Below are 20,593 nucleotides of genomic sequence, written 5' to 3'. Positions count from 1 at the left end.
GCGGGGTGGAGCTATGACGCCACCTGTTTCTGAATGGGCTCTGGGCTCGTGCACAGCCGGTGTGGGGAGAAGTATTTGGAGAAGCGGAGTCAGAGCGACCGGCGGGGAGGAGCGCAGTGATTTTAGGATACTCGGACACGATTTTTTAAAAGTTGTGTGAAATCATGGAGCTCCGTGGGGTCAACTTATTCCTGTTTTTATTTACTAACTGTGTATTTATCAGCCTCCAGACAAAAGAACGTAAGTACTTATTGAACTAAGTTCTGAAAAAAAAAGAAAGACACGACTGTCGTAACTTTTACCGCACCTCATGAATCAGGAGGTTGGAATTTACTTTGGCAGTTTTAAAGCTTTACCTGTCCTTTTTCATTTTTACGGTTCACAACTTCAAGTTTGTCATGTATCAAAGTCACAATTTCTTGTGTTTGGTCTTTTTTCTGTTCAGTTCTAAGATGATAGACAGTATTGCGTCTTTTGAGTCCTTTTATTGCTTTAAATATGTGTATATATATACTTTTTCTGTACAGTTTTGAATTATTTAAATTAGAATTGGATAACTTTTTACTTAAATCTATCAGTCTTCTTTTTTTTTTTTTAATTGAACCAACACCAGCCTTGGCAAATGTTTCTGAAGGGCGACCGTTTTATGGTTTAACATGTCACAGTTTTCATGTATTTCTCCCGTCATGGCAATTTAACTGCCCACGCCTTTCTCAGACACTTATTAGTCTTGCATCCCGGACCTGGAGGACATGCTCAATGAAATCCTCAATAAGACCGACATGCTTGATTAGATTGTCAAAGCATGGCATGTGCCCCCCATAAAACTGTTGGCCCCCAAAGATCAAGGCAGTGAATTTAACTGTGGGGTCAAATCAAAGCAATTCCAACTTATTTAACAGCCCATTAAGTAATATTTAAACACCCACTGTGCTTGTCAGTGGTAGATTCAGACTGACTTTTTTATACATATTTAATGCGGCTAAATGTTGATGATAGTATGTCACATTATTGTCTCAATGAGTTATCTGTTGCGTCCCAACTTGTAACTATGTCATGTGTTTTTCCTGTTTGTCCCCACAGAGGTATTGCTGGATATGAGAGCTTCGGGATCAGAGTTGGGATGGTTGACGTTGCCATATGAGAACGGGGTGAGTATTTATACCTCAACAGGCATTTTTAAGACTCCAGGTTTGTGGCTTGAAACTATTTTTCTCTGAGTAGGACCTGAAGTGAGTAAGCTCATTTTTTTTTCCTCTCACAAATGTAAAAACCTGCTCGGTGACAATAACAGAGCCTTGTGTCTGCTCATTCAGCCCACTGAAAAAGCTCTCTGGGAGAGATGGAATGAACGGCAGCTCGGTGAGGTTTGGCAAAGCTCAGCTAGTCTTGTGTTAATTCTACCCTTTCATAAAGGGCTTATGAATGCCATTAAAATGTCAAGGTTCAACCGACATTTAAATTTGCAGTGCCAAAGTGCGTTTTACACAGTTATAGGAAGATTGCTTTCTGTCCATGGTTAGTTGAACTTTAAAACTAGATTTTAAGACCATTATTTTTTTTCTTTGTGGTTCCTTTTTTTTTAAATTTAGAGATTACACTCACAAAGACAATGTGTATGATAGGAAGTGGAGAAAAAAAAAAGAAGAGTGCTCCAGATGTACAAAACTATCTCTCTCGCCCCTATCTATACTTCAGTGGCTTTCCATCTAAAATAAGCAACAGGACATGGCCAGTTCGAGTGTGTGGGTTGTTTCTTGTGAATGTTTTCAAAGATCTAAGGATGTAAGGATCCTCGCTGTATTGTGAGCATTTCCCCTTGCCTAGCCAAATGAGCACTTCTCTACTGCTACAATGTCACATTGTATTTAGATTTGCTCCAGGGACGACTCCTTTCAGTGTTTTTTTTTTTTTTTTTTTTTAACAGTTTACCACCTACACAGTTGAAGAAAGTTAGTAGTTGCTAGTAGATTTTAGATTGCCCAAAATATAGAGGGCTCAAGGAAAACTGACTTCATAAATCAAGGAAATTTAGGTAATATTTGCCTTCTTAGCTTAAGCACTCATTTGTCCCTGAAACCCCCCCCCCCCGAACTGCTAACATATGAGCTGTTAAATTTTAATCCCAAATTAAGTCTTTTAATCTTTTTACTCGTCATTGCTTCCCTCTCATAAAAACTGTTAATTGCTGCCAATTTCGCTGCTATGCCTCCACCAGCCCTGTGCTTACAAGGCTTGTTTAACTGCCATAAATGTTAGATTGGTATTCTACAGTAGTATTTGCTGGATTTATGTCTTGCACACATGCAGCAGTGCGTGTTAATGGAAAACCACACACGTTGTGAGTGCCACACATGTCCAGACCAATAATCGTAATGTGTGGTAAAAGGCTTCAGCTCACTTATGAGCTTTATGAGCTTCAGTGAGCACCAAAGAAGGGGTGTCTCATCAATGCAATGTTTTCTTTGCAGGAACAAAGATTCTCAATCTTGTTGCTATTCCCCCTCAAAAAAAGCAAGCCTATTTCACATTATTCATCATTATTGTAAGACAGTGACGATGACTTTTGCCCCCGTAAACTGACGTGTTTACCCTTTCTTTATCTTCTTCTTGTCTGCAGTGGGAGATTACCCAGAGAGTTGTGAACGGCTCACTTTTTTATACCTACAGTGTTTGTAGCATAGACTCTGCTGAACAGGACAACTGGCTACGCACAACATTCATTCAGCGGCGCCCAGGAACCAGCCGCGTCTCTGTGGAGCTCCAGTTTGTTGTGCGAGACTGCAACACCTTCGATGGGGCTTCTGTCTCCTGCAAAGAAACCTTCAACCTTTTCATCTCTGAGGCCGACGCCGACGTGGGAACCAACTTCCGTAAAGGGCAGTTCCGCAAAGTGGCCACCATCGCTCCTGATGAGGTCACCCAGCGGCATGTGCTGAAGGTCAACACCGAGACTAAGACTGTGGGGCCCCTTTCGAGAAAAGGCTTCTACCTGGCTTTTCAGGATATGGGAGCTTGTGTGGCGCTGCTGTCCGTCAGAGTGTACTACAAGACGTGCCCATCCACCGTGCAGAGCTTGGCAGTCTTCCCTGAGACGGTGGCAGATGCTCTGACGGAAGTGGAGGGAGCCTGTGTGGAGAATGCTGTCGGTCAGGCCACCCCACGCATCTACTGCACAGCTGAGGGTGAATGGGTGGTTCCAGTGGGCCAGTGCCAATGTCTCCCGGGCTACGAAACCACAGGGGACTCTTGCCAGGGTAAGCGCTGCCAAAAATGTGTTACACACTCAGCTGGGTTTGCTTGGCTTTGAGAGTTGTAACAAATTTCTAACAGGAATTTGGTTGTGTCTGGTTTGTTGGGCAATCTGTGTGTAAGTCAGGCACAACGGCAAGGTCCGTGGGTGGCACAGATTTCTTCATTTCGGACAGGTATAAAACTATGTAGAAATTTGAACGGCCTCCCATTGATATAAGCCTCCTTATACATTTACCTGTTGACCAATAGTTCAGTCTTTACAGGATCGGGGCTGGGCATTGACACTGTTTTACACATAGGTTGATAGCTTCAGGTGATAGTGTACAATGCCAAAAACTGTGTCGCAGTTATATATGGACTTTGAATTTGTTGTGATTTTACTCTAGGAAGTTGATAAAAGTAGATTTAAAACATGTGGTGTCGATGGAAATTGTTGCACTTCCAATGAAAGTGGAGAGCTGAAATTATGTTTGTCAACACCAGAAAAAGGTTGTACGCTATTTTCTTAATCACAGAAAACCATAACCTGTCCTTATTAGCACACATCGCTTACTATTTGGTGTAGTTTTTTAACACCTGAATACTTATGAGAGGCTGGTTTGAAATGGAAATAAACAAAACAGAGCCTCGTACATATCATGAAGGGAGTGTGCAAACATACTGTAGATTTATTCAAACTAATGTAAAGTATGCATAAAGTTTGTGGTATGTAGTGCCCTTGAAAAAAAAGACACAGCTGTGGTTTTTATACTGTTGGTGCTCCTTCTGTTTGTGTGGAAGTTGGTCTGTCCTTTGGCATGCTGGGGTGTGGTGTGTTGAACTGTCTGGAGGAAACATGGGAGGAGAGAGGGTACAGAGTGAAGAGGAAGGAGGGAGGAAGGGCCCGGTTTGCTGCGGGGATTTTTGAAAGGAATTCTTTCATCCTCGCGTCATCTATCTACACCACTGATTGACTAAAGGAAGGGCGGTATGAGTGTGTCAGAATGACTACCTGTGTGGTGTGTCTTCTCCTCACAAGAATTTGTTTTGAGTAGGTTGCTTAGGCAACAGGAACCACAGATTGCAGGGTCGAGGTTGCCACGCCTGCCAGGGGTTAGACTGAGTCAGACTGTGGTTTATGACTCCTTATGGTCCGAGTCACCTTGACTGGCAGAATTTGGTTTTGTTTCTGAGTCTGTTTCTGTAAAAGGGCAAATTTTCCGTGCCACTATTGACTGGCTAATCAACAGAAAATTAATTCATTTTGATTGATCAGTTTAGTACTTTTTGTTGCCAAAACACTTAAAATCTATTTTTTATTTCGTTATGATGGGATATATGATGTTTGATTTAATGAATCGGGCATATTGAATTGTGATTTACATTCTACTTTTGCTGCATCATATAGACCAAAGAAAGACAGAACTAGGAGGTATATAATTTTCCATTCATAGATAGCTTCTGCACTTCAAAGCTTAAATCATGCACTTAGGTTGTAAAAATTAAGACAGAGCAGAGGAATGTTTCCAGATGATAACAGAGCCAAGCTTCTGAAAGGCAGGCTGACACGAAAAGAGGAAATATTTACGACAGGAAATGATATGATTCCAAAGTCTCGATGATAACCTGATTATTTGGATACAGGAAACATGACTTATCAAATGTACAAGACAAATTGTTAGCCTCTGACAGCCAACTCTAATCACGGAATCTCAATCTCATTTGAATTTTACAATAATTAGAGAAAGTGATATCTTGACTGACTCGTGGCCTGCGTGTGGAATCCACTTTAGAGCCCAACTGGTGTGGGAAAAGGAAGTAAAGCGAGATGAGGAGGAATGCTGACTGACACAAATAAGCAGGTTGTCCTTGGTGGGGAGCAAGTCGACAGTTGGTGCATGAGGGAGGTTAGTTTCGTGGCTGCTTAGTTAGGTGTGGAGTGTAATTTAGTCAAGAGGATTAGTAGAGCAACAGGACAGCTGTTAGCCAATGACATGCCCCACTCAGCCTCCTTTTGCTCTTTCATCCGGTTGTTAACACACGCAACGAGCTCCCTAATCCACGTTCCCAGTCATTAGAACAATAGGCCGACACAAAGAGTAAAAAACAGGTTCAATTATTAAATGCACCAGTGCGGAACTTAAGTCGTTTTCACATGAGAGAGCGTGGGACAATTAGGACTACAAAACAAAACAAAAAAAGTTAGTTGGATGAAGCTTTTAAAGCTTTGTCGAATGCAAATCTATGCTAAAACATTGAGATGAGAATCGCTTGCTGCCAAAGTTTTCGTTAACAATGTTTGTATTCTTGAGCTGCACACATGCTGCCATTTGCGAGCTGTATAATGAGGGATGCAACATTTATGGCACCACTCGGTCCAATCTCACAAACAATAGATGAATAGGACTGGAGTTTCTTTGGTACGTGACAGAGGTCCTGCTGCTCCAGCTCAAGATGAAATAAGCTGGCCCCCTTTTCTTATTCGAAACAACCTTGGCTACACCCCCACTGCCGCCAAGTGACTCCCCAGAGAGAGCTTCTGTTGGTGCCCCAGACCTTTACCCCCATCCCCCATCTATTCATCTTTATCCCTCTAACTCAAACTCAACCTGCTCCCTCTCCTCCGGTGCGGCAGTACTTGAGGAGCAAAGGTCTTTCTGCTTTGGTGGCCAAGTAAGACGACTGTGTCCTCAATCCAGGTTTCACTCACCTTTTCAGTCCACATCAGAGTTTGGGGGGGGGGGGGGGGCAGGGGCAGATGAAAGGCTGTTCCTCAGGGAGACGGCAAAATGAAAGCAGAAAGATAAAATCTTTCAAATGATTCATACTTGTGCTCACAGGTCTTACTCTAGTCTGAAAATATGTGCATCTGCTTCCGTGAAAACACAGATCACACTAGTCTCCCGCTTTTGCTCTTTCTATTCTCTTCAGCCTTGCGTGCTGTAATTTGTGGCTGGTGTCAGGGGGTTAACAGAAGGAAGGAAGAAGGAGAGGAAGCACCAGCCTCCGAGTGAATTGCTGCTCTTGCATACAGATTTCTGTTCTGTCTTCATGTTCATTAACCTCCCATGCCCTGGAAGGCTGTTTATCTCTGTACTGAAATGTCTATTGCAACACTCCACTGGTGTCCAAGATGCCATTTCCTTTGGCAAAAACAAAAATATTATCTACCAGAGAAAATGAACTTAGAAGTTGCAGGGGGAAAGCAGATCAGATCACCTCATGGATTTACTCCCTTGCAGCCATCCGGCTGACACTGGCAGTGTGACCTGAGATCAGGCCTGCGGGCGAGTGAAGGCATATCGTCAGGGAAATCCCTTCTCATTCTTCTGGATACAAAGACTCAGTGATTATAGGTTACTCACAACAAATGCTTCCTGTTGGGTGGAAGGGACTTGTCGCACAGAGACAGCCTTATTGTTTGCTTTTTGATCATTCATTCCTTCCTCTGTTTGTGTGTTTCATATGTCATGTTTAAACTAACACGCAGCCTTTTTCTCTAACACAGAATGCAAACCAGGCTATTTCAAGCCATCTGTATCCAGCGAGCCATGTCACGTTTGTCCTGATAACACCAAGCCCTCCGCAGCCGGTGCCACAGAGTGTCGATGTGAGGGAGGTTTCTTCCGCGCTCCGGCGGACCCTCCAACATCAGCCTGTTCTGGTAAGAACCTCACTCACAAGTTAACTCTTAGCTCATTTGGAGGCATTTTGAGCGAATGTTCTGACTGCTTTGTCATTTACTTCCTCTCCAAGCTCCACCCAGTGCGCCTCTTGACCTCACTTCCACCACACTGTCAGCAGAAGGCCGGATGCTTCTGTCCTGGAGTCCACCTCTGGTGACCGGTGGCCGCACTGACCTCACATACAGCGTGACTTGTGAGATCTGCGATGAGTCCTCGTGCACCCCCTGCGGCGAGAAGATCCGGTTTGATACTGGTCCCACAGACCTGCAGGACACCACAGTCGTTGTTGATGACCTGGATTCTCATCTCAACTACACGTTCACTGTGGAGGCTTATAGTGGGGTGTCACAGTACGGCACTGAGAAGGCCTCTGCAACCATCACCACTGCTCTGGATTATACTGGTGAGATTTTTTTTGTGTGTGTGTGATTTAGCCTTTTAGCTTTTTGGGTTATGCCTCTTTATTGTTTTGGGTCGGGCTCCACTAATGTATATATTTTTTAAAGCTTTGATAAAATTAAGGAAAATCCTAAAGGGGACCAGAAACCTTGGGGACTATGAACTTTAAGAGAATAACAGACTATTTAGTCATTTTTCATGAATATTGCACCTTTTTTCAAAGTTGAGGGGTTCCAACAAAGCCTGACTTACTACAGAGAGAGGAATTTACCCTGACCCACTGAATCCCAGAGGCTTTAATTTCCAAGTATCCTTGCCAAAGACTATGATTAGTCACTAACCATTATTTTGCTTTCTGTCTCTCGCCGACTGTTAGATCCCCCCAAGGTGACGTCGATCCATCTGGATGATCGTGGGCCCACAAGCCTGTCTCTGTCCTGGACTCTGTCTCGCAGACCTCCAGCCCACATCAATCACCGCTATGAGCTTATGTACCGCAGAAAAGTAAGACGGGGAGCTTTGTGCTCTTTTATCTTCCTCCCTCACACAAAGTTGAGGATTAAACCTTAACTTCTAATTAAGATTAATGTTAGACAAAATAATCCTGATTCATCCTCTTTATATTTTCTCTTGCAGGATGTCGACGGGGAGCGTGATGTGACCACCTACACAGTCCTAATTTTGGAGAAAAGCTCCGTCCAGATTAATGACCTCACCCCAGATACTACATATATGTTTAGGGTCCAGGCACTGGGTCCTGAAGGCACTCCTGGCAGCTACAGCACGGAGCACGAGTTTAATACTTCACCTTTAGGTATCAGCAGCCTTAAAATCTACAAAAGCTGAGACAGTTTTTCAAATATCTTTCTGTACTGATGTGTATTTCAAGATGATAAATGTTTGTCTTTCTGCCACCTCCACAGCTGAGCATCAGATCCAGAACAAGTCAACCATGGTGATGGGAGCAGTAGTCGGAGTGGCGGTTATTCTGCTTGTTGTGGTGGCCGTCCTGCTGCTGCGTAGACGGTTAGTTACAGCAGACTTATGTCCACATTCAACATGCGTGTCATTCAGATAAATATTATCTGCAGACCTGTAAACAATGTGATTATGTGCCACAAGCCGGAGAAAATTAAGGATGACAGTTCAAGGAGAGTTTATGAGTAATAGCCGGTCCTGCTATTGAATATACCCTTCGTCTTTTTCAGCTGAGGCTGACCTGCAATTACTATAAAGTCAGTCTGTATTCGGTGTCCTATATGGATTAATTTAGTTTTTTTTTCTCAGGAGACTGAGCGCTCGTGGCAGAGGAGGACCTGAGGATCCCTACTTTTCCACAGGTTATAAAAACATGCAATATTCCAGTAATGTTTTCTCCTGAAATTGCATTTTACATTTTCATTTAGACTAATACTTTGTTTGTTATGTCCACCTCAGATCAGCTTAAGCCTCTGAAGACATATGTTGACCCTCATATGTATGAGGACCCTAACATTGCCATCCAAAAGTTTGTCACAGAAATCGACCAATGCGTGATCAGCAAACAGAAAGTCATCGGTGTGGGTAAGAGTATCTTCTAATCGTCAAAGTGTAGTTTAATTAAATCTCTGTGATGTTTTTTCACATTTCCTCCTGCTTTCACTCTTCCAACCAGGAGAATTTGGGGAAGTGTTTCGGGGTGTAATGAAGACTGGGAAAGGGGAGGTGGCAGTAGCCATCAAGACCCTGAAGCCCGGCTACTCAGAGAAACAGAGGCAAGATTTCTTAAGCGAGGCCAGCATCATGGGTCAGTTCTCACACCCAAATATCATCCATCTGGAGGGCGTCGTCACCAAATGTGAGTTAACAACTTCAAGCATTGGGTTAACAGCCACTGACCACTTATTTATGTCCGTTCCTTGTATGAATCTATTTTAACAAACATAACTTTTGTTATTTTCAGTCAAGCATGCCATGATAGTGACAGAGTACATGGAGAATGGAGCTCTTGACACATATCTGAAGGTAGGTGTGTGTAATTTGTTGAAAGCACAAGGGTCAGAACATTTAAATATTCAAGTTAAAAGTGCACACTTTTAGGTTCAAATTCTTTTTTTATTTTTTTATTTATTATTATTATTATATATTAGATTATTTAAAGAAATAGGGGTCTTTATGCTATAGTAAACTAACTGGCATCAGATTCCAAATGACCTTAATGGACATATAATGCACAGTTAAAAACAAAAAAGACAAAAGAAAGTTGTGTTCTGCTGAGACTTTTTGTTTTCCTACTGTTGTTTTTATTCCACTTTTTTTTTTTTTTAAACGAACAAAAAACAACAGTTGAGCGTATACTCTTGTTCACTTTAGGACCACGATGGAGAGATTCCTTCAGACCAGCTTGTGGGAATGCTGCAAGGAATAGCTGCTGGTATGAAATACCTCTCAGACATGAGCTACGTTCACCGGGACCTGGCGGCAAGAAACGTTCTGGTGAACTGCAAACTGGAGTGTAAAGTGTCTGACTTCGGCCTATCGCGTGTCCTGGAGGATGATGCAGAGGGCACTTACACAACCAGAGTAAGCCTAACTGCTACATTTCACAGCTTAAAAGCAGTTTTTTCTCCAGTAACAAATGGTGCTTTGTGAAAAGTCTTTCCACTCTCAAGTGTCCAATCTGAAGTCTAAGTCTGCTTCACTGCTCCATATTTCCACTGCATTCACTTATTAATTATGATCTTTTCTGTCAGGGAGGTAAAATCCCCATCCGCTGGACTGCACCAGAAGCCATTGCATACAGGAAGTTCACATCAGCCAGCGACGTGTGGAGCTTCGGTATTGTCATGTGGGAAGTCATGGCATGTGGAGAACGGCCCTACTGGGACATGAGCAACCATGAGGTATGTTTCATCTGTCGTGACTCTTATGGCTGTGATGACTGATTGTTTTGGCCTGCGCTGTGTATGGACTCCTGGAAAGTAGCTTTATGGCCGGTGTATAGTTTCCCACCTTCCTCATCAAATGTTCTGTTAATGTCAACATAGGGACACAGCAGTTTATTGGACTGCTGCCTGTTCAAACTGACCCTCAGTCATGAATATACCTTCAATGCAAGTTTTGCCTTCAGTCTACTCTGTTCTCTTCCTCAGGTCATGAAGGCTATCAATGAGGCTTTCAGGCTTCCTGCCCCAATGGACTGCCCATCCGCCATCTATCAGCTCATGCTCCAGTGTTGGCAGCATGACCGCTCCAAGCGACCGCGCTTCTCGGACATCGTTAACATTTTGAACAAACTTCTCAGATGTCCAGAGTCTTTAAAAACCATTGCTGACTTTGACCCACGGTATGATCATAATTTTCTATGGAAAGTTCATGTTTTGGTAACACGAAAATAAAAAAGAATAATAATGAAGAACAATAATGCACTCCAGTCATCTTTGAATATACTAATCTAATTTTTTGATTTGGGGATTCATTTGGAAAATATCTTTAGCAACATGCCACATCTTATTTGTTTTAATTCTCACGGAAATATTAGGACTGTTTCTTTAGTTGTTTTAACACTTCTCCAAATGTTTCCAATGTTTGTATAATAAATGTAAATTCCATATTGTAAATTCTTTGGAGACTTACGGAACTTCCATTTTTTACCTTGTGAAAGTTACTCTCAATATGCTGACAGTAAAACTGCCCTTTTCCTTTTCCAATGTTCTTGCATGCACCTAGAGCATATATAAATGAGTAACTGACACACCTGTTGTTCCCCGCAGCGTATCCATCCGCCTACCCAGCACCAGCGGCTGTGACGGCACCATGTTCAGGTCGGTGCCTGAGTGGCTGGAATCCATCAAGATGAACCAGTACAATGAAAGCTTTGCTCGCGCTGGAATCACCACCATGGAGCAGGTGCTCGCATTGAGGCACGAGTAAGTGCACACATGGCACATGTGCAGCTCTGCAATGCTGTGCTGATTCATCCGGCAACAGGCTGCATTTTTATAGTTGCACAGGAAAAGGATTGAGCTCTCAGCTTGAACATATGTTATCCTGTTTGTCAGTGCAGGAATACTCCACTTCACATGTGTCCATACCATTGCTCTCATTCTCTGCTACCGCAATGATGTTTAAGATATTTGAACCATTTATTCGTGAATAGTTGTAGCTATTTAATTTAACAGTTACAGTAACTATTTTAAATACTTGTCCACAAAATTCATCCCATTGTTTGATATGTTTATCCTTTATTTTACAATTTAAAACATTGATGCCTCGTAAAAATTTTTCAAATAGTTCAAATTGGTGGGTTAGTCACACAATCTTTAAGTGTACATGTGCCCCCTGGCTTTGAACTACTGCTCTTCCAGTGCCACTTTCATTTCCTCATGCATAACAGAGTCCATGTTGTGTTTAGCACTCTGAAATGGTGTCGTTTGTCGTTTCCTTTCAGAGACATTAGGAACATCGGAGTGCGGTTGCCTGGCCACATGAAGAGGATAGCATACAGCATCTTGGGCCTGAAAGATGAGACCAGCTCCCTCAGCGTGTTTGCAGTGTGATCTAAGCATTCCTCCAAATCAAAGTGCACTGACCGACCATGCCATTTCACTCACGGACGACAAGGACTGAAGTGAAGGAGGAAGGGGGGGGTGAAATTGAGCCACACTGCAGGGTTTTTTTGTCTTTCCTTGGCAGCGTTGCATGACTGAAGAGGACCCTCTGAACCACTCAGAAAGGACTGAGACTGAACACGTCCATGTACTATATAAGAGAAAAGAATAATTTATCTTTATATAAAATGTTTCATATGTTGAACATAAAGAAGTTATGTGATGTATTAAATAAAATTGTATAAATAAGTGGAAAATGTGAGAGTGCTAGCGCTTGTATTCACTGAAATATTCAAGGCTTTTCATCAAAAAGGGTGACTTCTTCCAAGCACTCACTTTATCCTGGCAGTCTTTGTGGATCCCTCTCTGTTTTACTTTTTGTGATCCATGAGACTTGCTTTTAATATTTGGAATTGTTATTCCACTCAGGGCAAAGAATCACACATTCTTATATTTGCATTTAGTCTCTTTATTACACCTCTTCATTTGTTCGTTTACATGTCTTAAGAAAAAGTCAAGTTTTTATTTATTATTTATTTTATATTTATGTTATTTGTTATATGAAACAACTGATCTGGTGCATGTTTGCCAGGCAGTGCATTTTTTTGTTTGAATAAAGTCAATGTTGTCTTTTGACTGCATCTGTTTTTCTTTCTTTTTTTGTTTTCAGCTACCGTTAAAATGTATAGATAAGACAAAAGTTTCCATCAGCTTCCACTGTATTTTGCTAACATGCAAGGATGGCACATAACATTAAACTATATCTACATGACAATCAGATCATTAAAGTTCTGAAATAACTTTGTATTTTATTGCTATTGCTCACTTTTGAAATATATTTTTTGCCAGATATTTATAAAAAGAGGAGAGATATGGCACAATGTTCACTTTTCAAAAGCTTCTTTCAACCAACACTCCCCATCTTCTTTCCTCCCCAAACCTTAAAAAACAAAAAGAAGGAAACAAAACATGTTTAGAGAAAATATGAGAAATGTATTCACAGAAAAAAGGAGCAAAACAGTTAGCGTGAAAAAAAAAGTATTAAAAGGATTAAAGGCATTGCTGTTGAGAAAAATAAATCTTTCAATGTTTTGGTCTAAGAGACCACAAGGTGTTGCATAAGCACAAAAGTTTAGTCAGTGTAAATTTTAATGTCTTTCAATGAGCTTGTATAGGATTGAACTGGACTGTATTTAATTGGGATGAATTCAACTTATTTAATTTCTTCAGTGTGGGTCGTCCCTTTGTAAGAGGCTTCTTAGCTCATGAACATAGTTTATATTGTGGAGGAAAACCTTTAGATCTTCCATATTTTTTTTCCACACGGCAGGGCAGAGACTCACATGTACTGACATGTTTGTTTAGGTTCATTGATAGTTTCACCACAAGAGAAGAGAGCAGAGCAGCTCAGACTACAGCACATACAGAGTTGGGCCTTCTTTAGCTGGTAAGAAGAAAGCAAATAGCCATTTCTTTCTATATTAAGGTTTGGAATGTATATATATATATTTATATATATGTAAATATATATATTGAAGGCTACGTTAGGCTGTATGTAGGCCGCATGGCTGTATAGCTAAGTGTAAGCAAACCTCGAGGAAGAAGTATTAATCACCGAGTCCCTGTGCAAAAGAAGTTGCCAGGGATTAGTTTTACCTGGGTTTTCTGGGTTTTTTCTAACATGAACGAGTAGAGACTGTGATTATCTTCAGGAGTCAGAAACAGGTGAACATACATGTGATCAGTTATGTCAGAACTTATTTGCAAAAAGGTGCGAGTTGACATCAACTCAAACCACCTCAAATGTCTGCATCAGGTGGATTGGACTTTGTGTAGACTTCACCCGTCTACATGTGTAAACGGGCAGTTTGGCCCTGATTAGTCAGAGCTTCTCTGGAGTTCATGTGAAAAAAAATGACTCAAGTGACGGCACTCCCACACTGTATTGTTGAAGAGATAGTGTGCAATCAAAACATTACAAATGTTCCCCTCAAAGAGAAACAATGTGCTTAAGCTTAAAAAGTTGCCAACAAGGAGAGGGATAAGATTGGAGTCAGCTCTGGTCTGACTTTCCTGCAATGAGAACTCGTGATTTGTTTTTTGCCTGTGGTTTAGGGTTCGAAAATGGAGAGGGGTTAGGGTTAGGCACTGCGGCACATGTGCAAGTTACATTTTTGCATGCATAGAATGAATGGCTACTGAAACAAACCATGAAATGAAGGGCAGTCCAACTGGAAGATTGAGGGTTTTAGGGTGAAACTGGTTTCAATTTTGGAAAGAAATGTTGGATTTCTAATCCTTCGACTAAGCTAACAGAGCCACATGAAACATTCCCTCTCTTACTGGGCTCTGATGCTCACTTGTAACTACTTTGCTCTCCTTACACTGATGATGATAAAAACCTGAAATTATGACTTTTCTTAGAGTTGAACATTGTAGCTTTTATCTGTTTGTTTTACTTTGTAATTATCAGTGCAGCCTCTGAATGGCTGTCATCCAGACGGTGTGGGACTTTGCAAGGTGAAGCAGAATCTCACACCTAAACACTAAAAACTGTGCTCCATCATACTGCTGTTGCTCCACCATACTGCTGTTGCTCCACCATGTTAAATTGCCCAGATTCAGCAAGATGTTCACCTGACATTCACTCTCACCGTGCCTTTCTTTTGAGAAAAACGCCCATCTTATTGATCGTTTAAAAAGCCTGATTAAATCATTTTGTCTGTGACTGTGATATTTCAGATTTTGGTCCAGAGAAACACAGTATGTGGCATCTGATAATTTTAGCATATTCCTTTTCACAGAAACATGTCCGCACCCTTTCTCACACGTAAACACAAAAACTCAAATGCTCCCTGTTCTGGGTGCGGCTAAAAATGTCGGACCCCTTGACAACAGTCCAACAACAGTTCTGGCACATTAAATATCTATAATCCGTGTCATATTCCAGGCTAGCTGAATCATTCAGAGACCAAACCACATCCACACCCACCCAGTCTTCCAGTAGCATATAAGAGACCGCCAGCTGTAACACAGATGAGGTGAAAATTACAAGATTAAAGACAAAGACAATCCACTTCCTTTGCCTGTATGGAGGATAGTCAGAGTCATTTCTCTCAAGATTCAGGATCGTTTCTGCGGCACAACACCAAAGAACACAAGTTTACAGGTCAGCTCAACGATAACTGACACAAGTGTGGTTTTATTGAAAATTTTACTTGACTAAAAGAAAACCTAAAAACCAAGTGTTCTAAAAATTTCTGCAATCGATTTCAGATCATTCATATCCTACAGGGAAGATCCAGGTCATCGGAGACATTTTCCAATTCACACTTGATGTGAGTGAATTTTCTCCAGAGGAAGTTATCGTCACATCCTCCAACAACCTTATAGAGGTCCGTGCTGAGAAGGTGAGTCATGCAATCAACCTATTGTAAAAAAAAAAAATGTCATCCACAATAGGAACTACAGAATGATATAGATTATGGTTTTAAGGGGATGTTATATCGACAAAAATGAACAATTTTTCTTTTTCGAAAACAGATCTGCTCAGTAATTGCTGATCAAAGACGGCATTTGAATGGATAAAGTTAAAAAATAAGTGGACTGAATCTACTGGATTTGGTCCTGTTGGGTTTACGTCAAAGGATAATAGTAAATTAGAAACACTTAACAACCTGCAGAATGAAGAACTGCAAGATATTACAAAAGTTCATAAATGTTATTCTTAAGAGATATTGATTTTTCTTGCATTACAGATAAATCACCAATAAATGAGTCAGGCACATGAGTCTGTCTTTTTTATGTTCACATGTTCCTTGTTTTTGCCCTGTAGCTGGGTGAAGATGGCTCTGTCACGAATACATTCTCTCACCAGTGCAAACTGCCATCAGATGTGGACCCTTCATCTGTGAGCATGTCCATAGAAAGGAAGGGGGTGCTGACTGTGAGAGCCCACAGGGTATTTTGGTGCCTAATCTCTCTGCATTTGACATTTCAATTGAAACCTGTCAAACACCTGTTTATTTTAAGTCACTTTGTTGCTCCGTTCGTTTCTCCAGATATAACCTCAGCATTCAACCTCAACGCTGGAGTTTTGCGCCCCCAAGCGGTGGACGATGGAACTACTTGGAGCAACATTTAGGACATGCCGGAAACATGAGCAGCGCTTATCCAAAACACCCTGAAACGTTTCAAAGAGTGATCCCCAATTATACTAATTTTAAAATGATGTACAATTCATGTTCAAACAGCTTCAAAAAGAATGGGGAAAAAAGTTGATAATTGATTACACTTCACTTGAAATTGTTAATAAAATGATGAAAAATGTGACAAGTTACTCTGCTGCAAAGGTTAAACATGTCATTTCTATACTTTACTCATATTTGTAACAAGTCTGTCTATAGTAAGCCTTTTGTTTAAGCCCCAAAACAAAAGAAAAAGGTAGTCGTAATAACTCGGACAGACATGAAGGCAACGCCGCAAACTGACGGAAGTGATGAAAACGGTTGTCAAGGGAAGTTTTAGTTTACGGAAGTGTTTTCATTAGGCAGTTACGGCGCTCTAAACGCTTTTGCTGTGGTCCACAAAAGCGTTAAACTCGCTGTATGACTGTGACATGGCTGTTTTATTTTATTCAAATACCGAAGCCACGTGTAAAAGCTGCCTTCTGTCACTACAAGGAACCGACTGTTTGTCTGCTCTGGGACAAAACTGAACTGTGTGTGTTTCAAGCCTCACAACCAACATGGCACAAGTTCCTCCTCCCGGCTCACTCATAGTCGCAGACTGGTATCAATGTAAAGAAAGCAAAGAGTATTTCAACAAAATTCTACACAAGAAGAGACGCAAGACATTTGGTAATGAAAAACAACTTCCCTTTTCGACGAATTATCTTATTGTATAATTGCTGTCAACAGAATAACTAATATGTTTGTGATTTGGTTAAAGAGCTCAGATTGATGAGTTCTGAAGGAATATTTATTTTCTCTTTTACCAAGAAGTAAAAAACTAATGAATAACTTTGGACAGACTTTTTAATGTAGTTACTGTATTATGGACATCATGGCTCACATGCTAAGTGTGTATGATCTATTTTTTACCCTTACTGAACCAGAACGAGATGTAACTCTTTAAGATTTAAAATCTCTTTTTTACAAGAGTCTCCTGGTCAAGAACTGTACACAAAATATTTACACACAGCAATATTAAACAGCATAATCATGATTCTATTGGGATCCAGAAGTGATGCTTTTTGCCCCCCCTTGTTATTGTATTCAAAGTATGTTCTGACTGTAATCAAACTCAGAAGATCAAAGAATCAAGGTTTTTAAAAAAAAAAAAAAGTTATCCCATACCATAACTAAACACTCCATTTGGCAACTCGTCACAAAACGCCATCTAGTAATCTCAGAGGATGAGTATACCTCTTCTCAGGAGGTGAAACAAGAAAAAAAGCTCACCGTGGCCTAAAATATACCTGAATTTATGTGAGGAGACCTACAGGGAAGAGAATGACACCATATGCAGTGAAACATGTAGACGGGAATATTCAAGCTAGTTTGACACCTAGTAAATCTACAAAACCACAACCAAGGAGAGGTAGCACTCCCATTTTCCAGAGATTCTCCAGCCTCTGGTTTGCAGACATTTGTGAAGAAGGATTTAAACTGCAGCAGGATAACGAGTCCCAAAACACCTCAAAGCTTTGAAGAACTTTAAGACCACTCAAAGACCAAAGAGTGATGACTTTCATGGATTTTCCTCAACAGTGGCCCGGCCGCAGTCCTATTAAACATTTACGGGGGCACTTGATGGCTGAGGAAGCCAAACATACCATCACAACAAGCTCTCTGGAACATAGTCAGATCCAGCTGGGATTACAAGGGTTGTAAGGATTTGTGTGGAGTCCGTGCAGCTCAAACACTTGCCAGCCTTTCACAGGCGATGACTGGAAAAATGTATTAAACCTTAAAGCAGGGCAAACAAGCGGTCTTTTTTTTTTTTTCCCCAATTTCTAAAAAAGTTTTTAGAAACCCTTTATATTTGATTTACACGAAAATAACGTGATAATCTCTTATTTTTTGACCCAACTGTATGGCATCAATTAAGATTTTTTTCAATGCTAGCCACTGTTTTACATATTTGTGTGAGATTTCGTTCGGAGACATACACTTGATGTGGATTAAAACACTAAACAGTACACACATATGAAGTAAGTCAGGATTTGGCAGCTCTCAGCAGGAACACAGTTGTTGTAAAAACAGCACAGTTGGTTTCAGCATCCCAACAGTACAAATGGTATTTTAATGGTTCCTTCTTGTTTTACAGGCCTGTTGGCGTCTCCAATGATGCCCCCACAAGTAGCTGTGGACACAGTTCATTATAAGATCTTCATCTCCGGTAAGAGTGGAGTTGGGAAAACTGCTCTTGCTGCACGTCTTGCAGGCCTGAATATTCCTAACATGCACCATGAAACCACAGGTAGGCTCAATAAGCCAGGAGGGGAATCATAAAGTCAGCGGTTTTAAGATAGTCCTCCAAATTATCTGTTGTTGTTCAAGGCATTGAGACAACAGTGGTGTTTTGGCCGGTGAAGCTGAGAGAAAGCAGCAGAGTGCTTTTCTTCCGTCTGCATCTGTGGGACTGCGGAGAGAACGCCTTGCGTAGATTTGATCATTTGCTCCCGGTATGAATCAGTTAAAAAGTGTCTTGAACCAATAAATCACCCTGAGTTGAGAACTAACGTGTAAAACCGAAAAACACACCCAAACACCATCACATTGTCTCTTCTCTGTCTTCTAGTCCTGTAAGGAGCAGGTGGACGCCGTCCTCTTCCTCTTCTCCTTCACTGACAGAACGTCCTTTGATGATCTGTCCAATCAAATGGCTAAATGGACTGGGCCATCTGTTGTCAAAGTGGTGGTGGGCACCAAGTATCCTTTTTAAATCTGTCTGCAGTGATGTTTTACACCAATTCTGCCAAAGTCCAATGTAGAGAGAATAGTTCAGCTTTGAACCGTCAAGGGGTTTTGCAATCAGCTGATGTTTCACTTTAACTGAAAAGTAGGAAGAGTTCGCAGGTTAAGCATGTTCATCACTATCAGTATGAATGAAGGCATATTTATTTTCCCTTAATCCTACTCTAAGATTTGACCTTTACATGCACTGCGACGTGGCGGAGAGAGATGTAAGGGAGTTCCAGAGGAAGTGGCGCTTGCCGGTGCTGCGTGCAGGTGGAGAGGTCAGCGATGGGCTGGGTGACGTAGCCCCTATCCTCAACTGCCTTGCAGAGAACTTGTGGCATCAAGATTGCGTTGCGGCTGGAGCAGCCTGCCAACATTCACAGCAGTAGACCATGACTCTACTTTAAGGGTTCCTGTCAAAAAGGCACCTTTGCTATGGAAGGTGAAACGGTTCCATGGAAGATGCCACGGAAAGAAACATCAGTGCTTCTTTCATCTTTAATATTAGATACAGTAGATCATCCTCCATAAAAAGAAACTAGAGAAGAGACTACACCATCCCACAGTTCCTTTTTTATGCTCAGTTGGTATTTCTGTTGACACGTACGATGACAGAAGGATGAGACTGAGTAGCAAGTCGTACTGTGACGATAGAATGAACTTTTGAGGCTTTTTCTTTGAACATGATTCTTGAAATGCTGCTGCCCTCTTTGGACCAGGGCTCATTGTAGATGGACTCTGCAGAGGGAAAAACTGATTTGCCAGAACAGTCTCTTGAAATTGAAACTCTCTGGAAATCATGAGCCTTCATCCTCCAGGCTGAAGAAAGAGGGACCGTCCTTCACACACAGTTCAAAAAGCCCAGACGTATGGATGACTTGCACAGATAAATGTTAATAGAATTATATTTAGGCTTGATGTGGGTTTTGTCATCATTGCCTTCTTCATTTATAACTGCCCCAACTTTTTTTTTTTTGCGAACAGGTTTTAATAATAGAATGATGGGTGGGGGCTGAAAGTCCTTGTAGCTGCAGGTCTGCGCTTCAGGCCTCACCAGTGGCTCTTTGCTGTAGGCCATCCACCTTTTTGATAAATAACCAACGCGTCATTTGAAGAGGCAGCTGTCACAAGTTTTAATTCCTCAGTTCCTCTGAAGGCATAAAAAAAAAAAAAAAAAAAAAAAAAAAAAAAAAAAAAAAAAAAAAAAAAAAAAAAAAAAAAAAAAAAAAAAAATCAGCATAGCGCAGTTTGGGTGTTTTGTTTCGACCCCACCCAAAGCCCTTTCCTCTCTTTGATCCATCACACCCAGAATCATCACTGCAAGTTGAAAAGTCAGCCTAGTTTTGGTTCGAGGTCAACATTTCATGAAGAATTACTGGTTGCTGAATATCTAGCGTTACATTGCATCGGGTCCCTGAAGACAACAGGAATGCCAAATTAGTGGATGCATTACTAAAGGTTTGTCAGCCAAATTGAATCCATGATCCAATTGACATGCATATTTGACCTGTGATTTTATTTCGGTCTTGATATTCCCTTTAAAAATAAATAAAAACCATACGCGACTAAAACAGCTTGTCGTTTAAATGTGCACATCTCAGATGTTTTGCAGCAGTATTGAGATTTTCCACAAGGCAGACTGGATCAGGCAGTAAAATAAAAACTTTATTTTTGAGCTGGAAAATGACAAAATAAAAAAACAAAAAGTGCACACTTCTTA

At 41.2% G+C, this 20,593-nt stretch overlaps 3 protein-coding genes across 4 annotated transcripts; all 3 read left to right on the top strand.

Moving 5' to 3' along the window:
• The first annotated feature begins 78 nt into the window (after window positions 1–78).
• On the top strand, window positions 79–12,708 carry epha2a (eph receptor A2 a). The gene is made up of 17 exons (XM_075461258.1): window positions 79–240; window positions 1,084–1,151; window positions 2,621–3,257; window positions 6,743–6,898; window positions 6,991–7,323; window positions 7,696–7,823; window positions 7,956–8,133; window positions 8,243–8,345; window positions 8,607–8,659; window positions 8,757–8,882; window positions 8,974–9,156; window positions 9,262–9,323; window positions 9,672–9,881; window positions 10,052–10,201; window positions 10,451–10,644; window positions 11,072–11,227; window positions 11,749–12,708. Exons 1-17 carry the CDS (start codon window positions 165–167, stop codon window positions 11,855–11,857), a joined length of 2,922 nt encoding a protein of 973 aa, XP_075317373.1. The 5' UTR covers window positions 79–164; the 3' UTR covers window positions 11,858–12,708.
• Window positions 12,709–13,289: 581 nt separating this feature from the next.
• On the top strand, window positions 13,290–16,225 carry LOC142377297 (heat shock protein beta-7-like). Of its 2 annotated transcripts, none has more exons than XM_075461256.1 (5): window positions 13,290–13,355; window positions 14,859–15,077; window positions 15,185–15,318; window positions 15,786–15,869; window positions 15,970–16,225. In XM_075461256.1, exons 2-5 carry the CDS (start codon window positions 14,999–15,001, stop codon window positions 15,973–15,975), a joined length of 303 nt encoding a protein of 100 aa, XP_075317371.1. In that variant the 5' UTR covers window positions 13,290–13,355; window positions 14,859–14,998; the 3' UTR covers window positions 15,976–16,225. The 2 variants fall into 2 exon arrangements, with proteins under 2 accessions (XP_075317371.1, XP_075317370.1); XM_075461255.1 differs by having other exon boundaries at window positions 15,744–15,869; window positions 15,970–16,220.
• Window positions 16,226–16,452: 227 nt separating this feature from the next.
• cplane2 (ciliogenesis and planar polarity effector 2) lies at window positions 16,453–20,537 on the top strand. The gene is made up of 5 exons (XM_075461254.1): window positions 16,453–16,767; window positions 18,239–18,391; window positions 18,472–18,596; window positions 18,713–18,843; window positions 19,058–20,537. Exons 1-5 carry the CDS (start codon window positions 16,656–16,658, stop codon window positions 19,260–19,262), a joined length of 726 nt encoding a protein of 241 aa, XP_075317369.1. The 5' UTR covers window positions 16,453–16,655; the 3' UTR covers window positions 19,263–20,537.
• Window positions 20,538–20,593: the final 56 nt, after the last annotated feature.

This window comes from Odontesthes bonariensis, chromosome 3, assembly GCF_027942865.1.
Source record: "Odontesthes bonariensis isolate fOdoBon6 chromosome 3, fOdoBon6.hap1, whole genome shotgun sequence".
Classification (NCBI taxonomy): Eukaryota; Metazoa; Chordata; class Actinopteri; order Atheriniformes; family Atherinopsidae; genus Odontesthes; species Odontesthes bonariensis.
The sequence above is the reverse complement of the archived record's forward strand: the minus strand, read 5'-3'. Positions and strand labels throughout refer to the sequence as shown.

Excerpts from the sequence above, each read along its gene's own strand:
- epha2a (XM_075461258.1), top strand. The coding sequence starts at position 165 with ATGGAGCTCCGTGGGGTCAACTTATTCCTGTTTTTATTTACTAACTGT. Across the intron at positions 8,346-8,606 it reads GTCCTGCTGCTGCGTAGACG|GAGACTGAGCGCTCGTGGCA; the intron begins GTTAGTTACAGC and ends TTTTTTTCTCAG. Across the intron at positions 9,882-10,051 it reads AGGGCACTTACACAACCAGA|GGAGGTAAAATCCCCATCCG; the intron begins GTAAGCCTAACT and ends CTTTTCTGTCAG.
- cplane2 (XM_075461254.1), top strand. The coding sequence starts at position 16,656 with ATGGCACAAGTTCCTCCTCCCGGCTCACTCATAGTCGCAGACTGGTAT. Across the intron at positions 18,392-18,471 it reads CATGCACCATGAAACCACAG|GCATTGAGACAACAGTGGTG; the intron begins GTAGGCTCAATA and ends TTGTTGTTCAAG. Across the intron at positions 18,597-18,712 it reads GATTTGATCATTTGCTCCCG|TCCTGTAAGGAGCAGGTGGA; the intron begins GTATGAATCAGT and ends TCTGTCTTCTAG.
- LOC142377297 (XM_075461255.1), top strand. The coding sequence starts at position 14,999 with ATGGAGGATAGTCAGAGTCATTTCTCTCAAGATTCAGGATCGTTTCTG. Across the intron at positions 15,078-15,184 it reads CAAAGAACACAAGTTTACAG|ATCATTCATATCCTACAGGG; the intron begins GTCAGCTCAACG and ends AATCGATTTCAG. Across the intron at positions 15,319-15,743 it reads TAGAGGTCCGTGCTGAGAAG|CTGGGTGAAGATGGCTCTGT; the intron begins GTGAGTCATGCA and ends TTTGCCCTGTAG.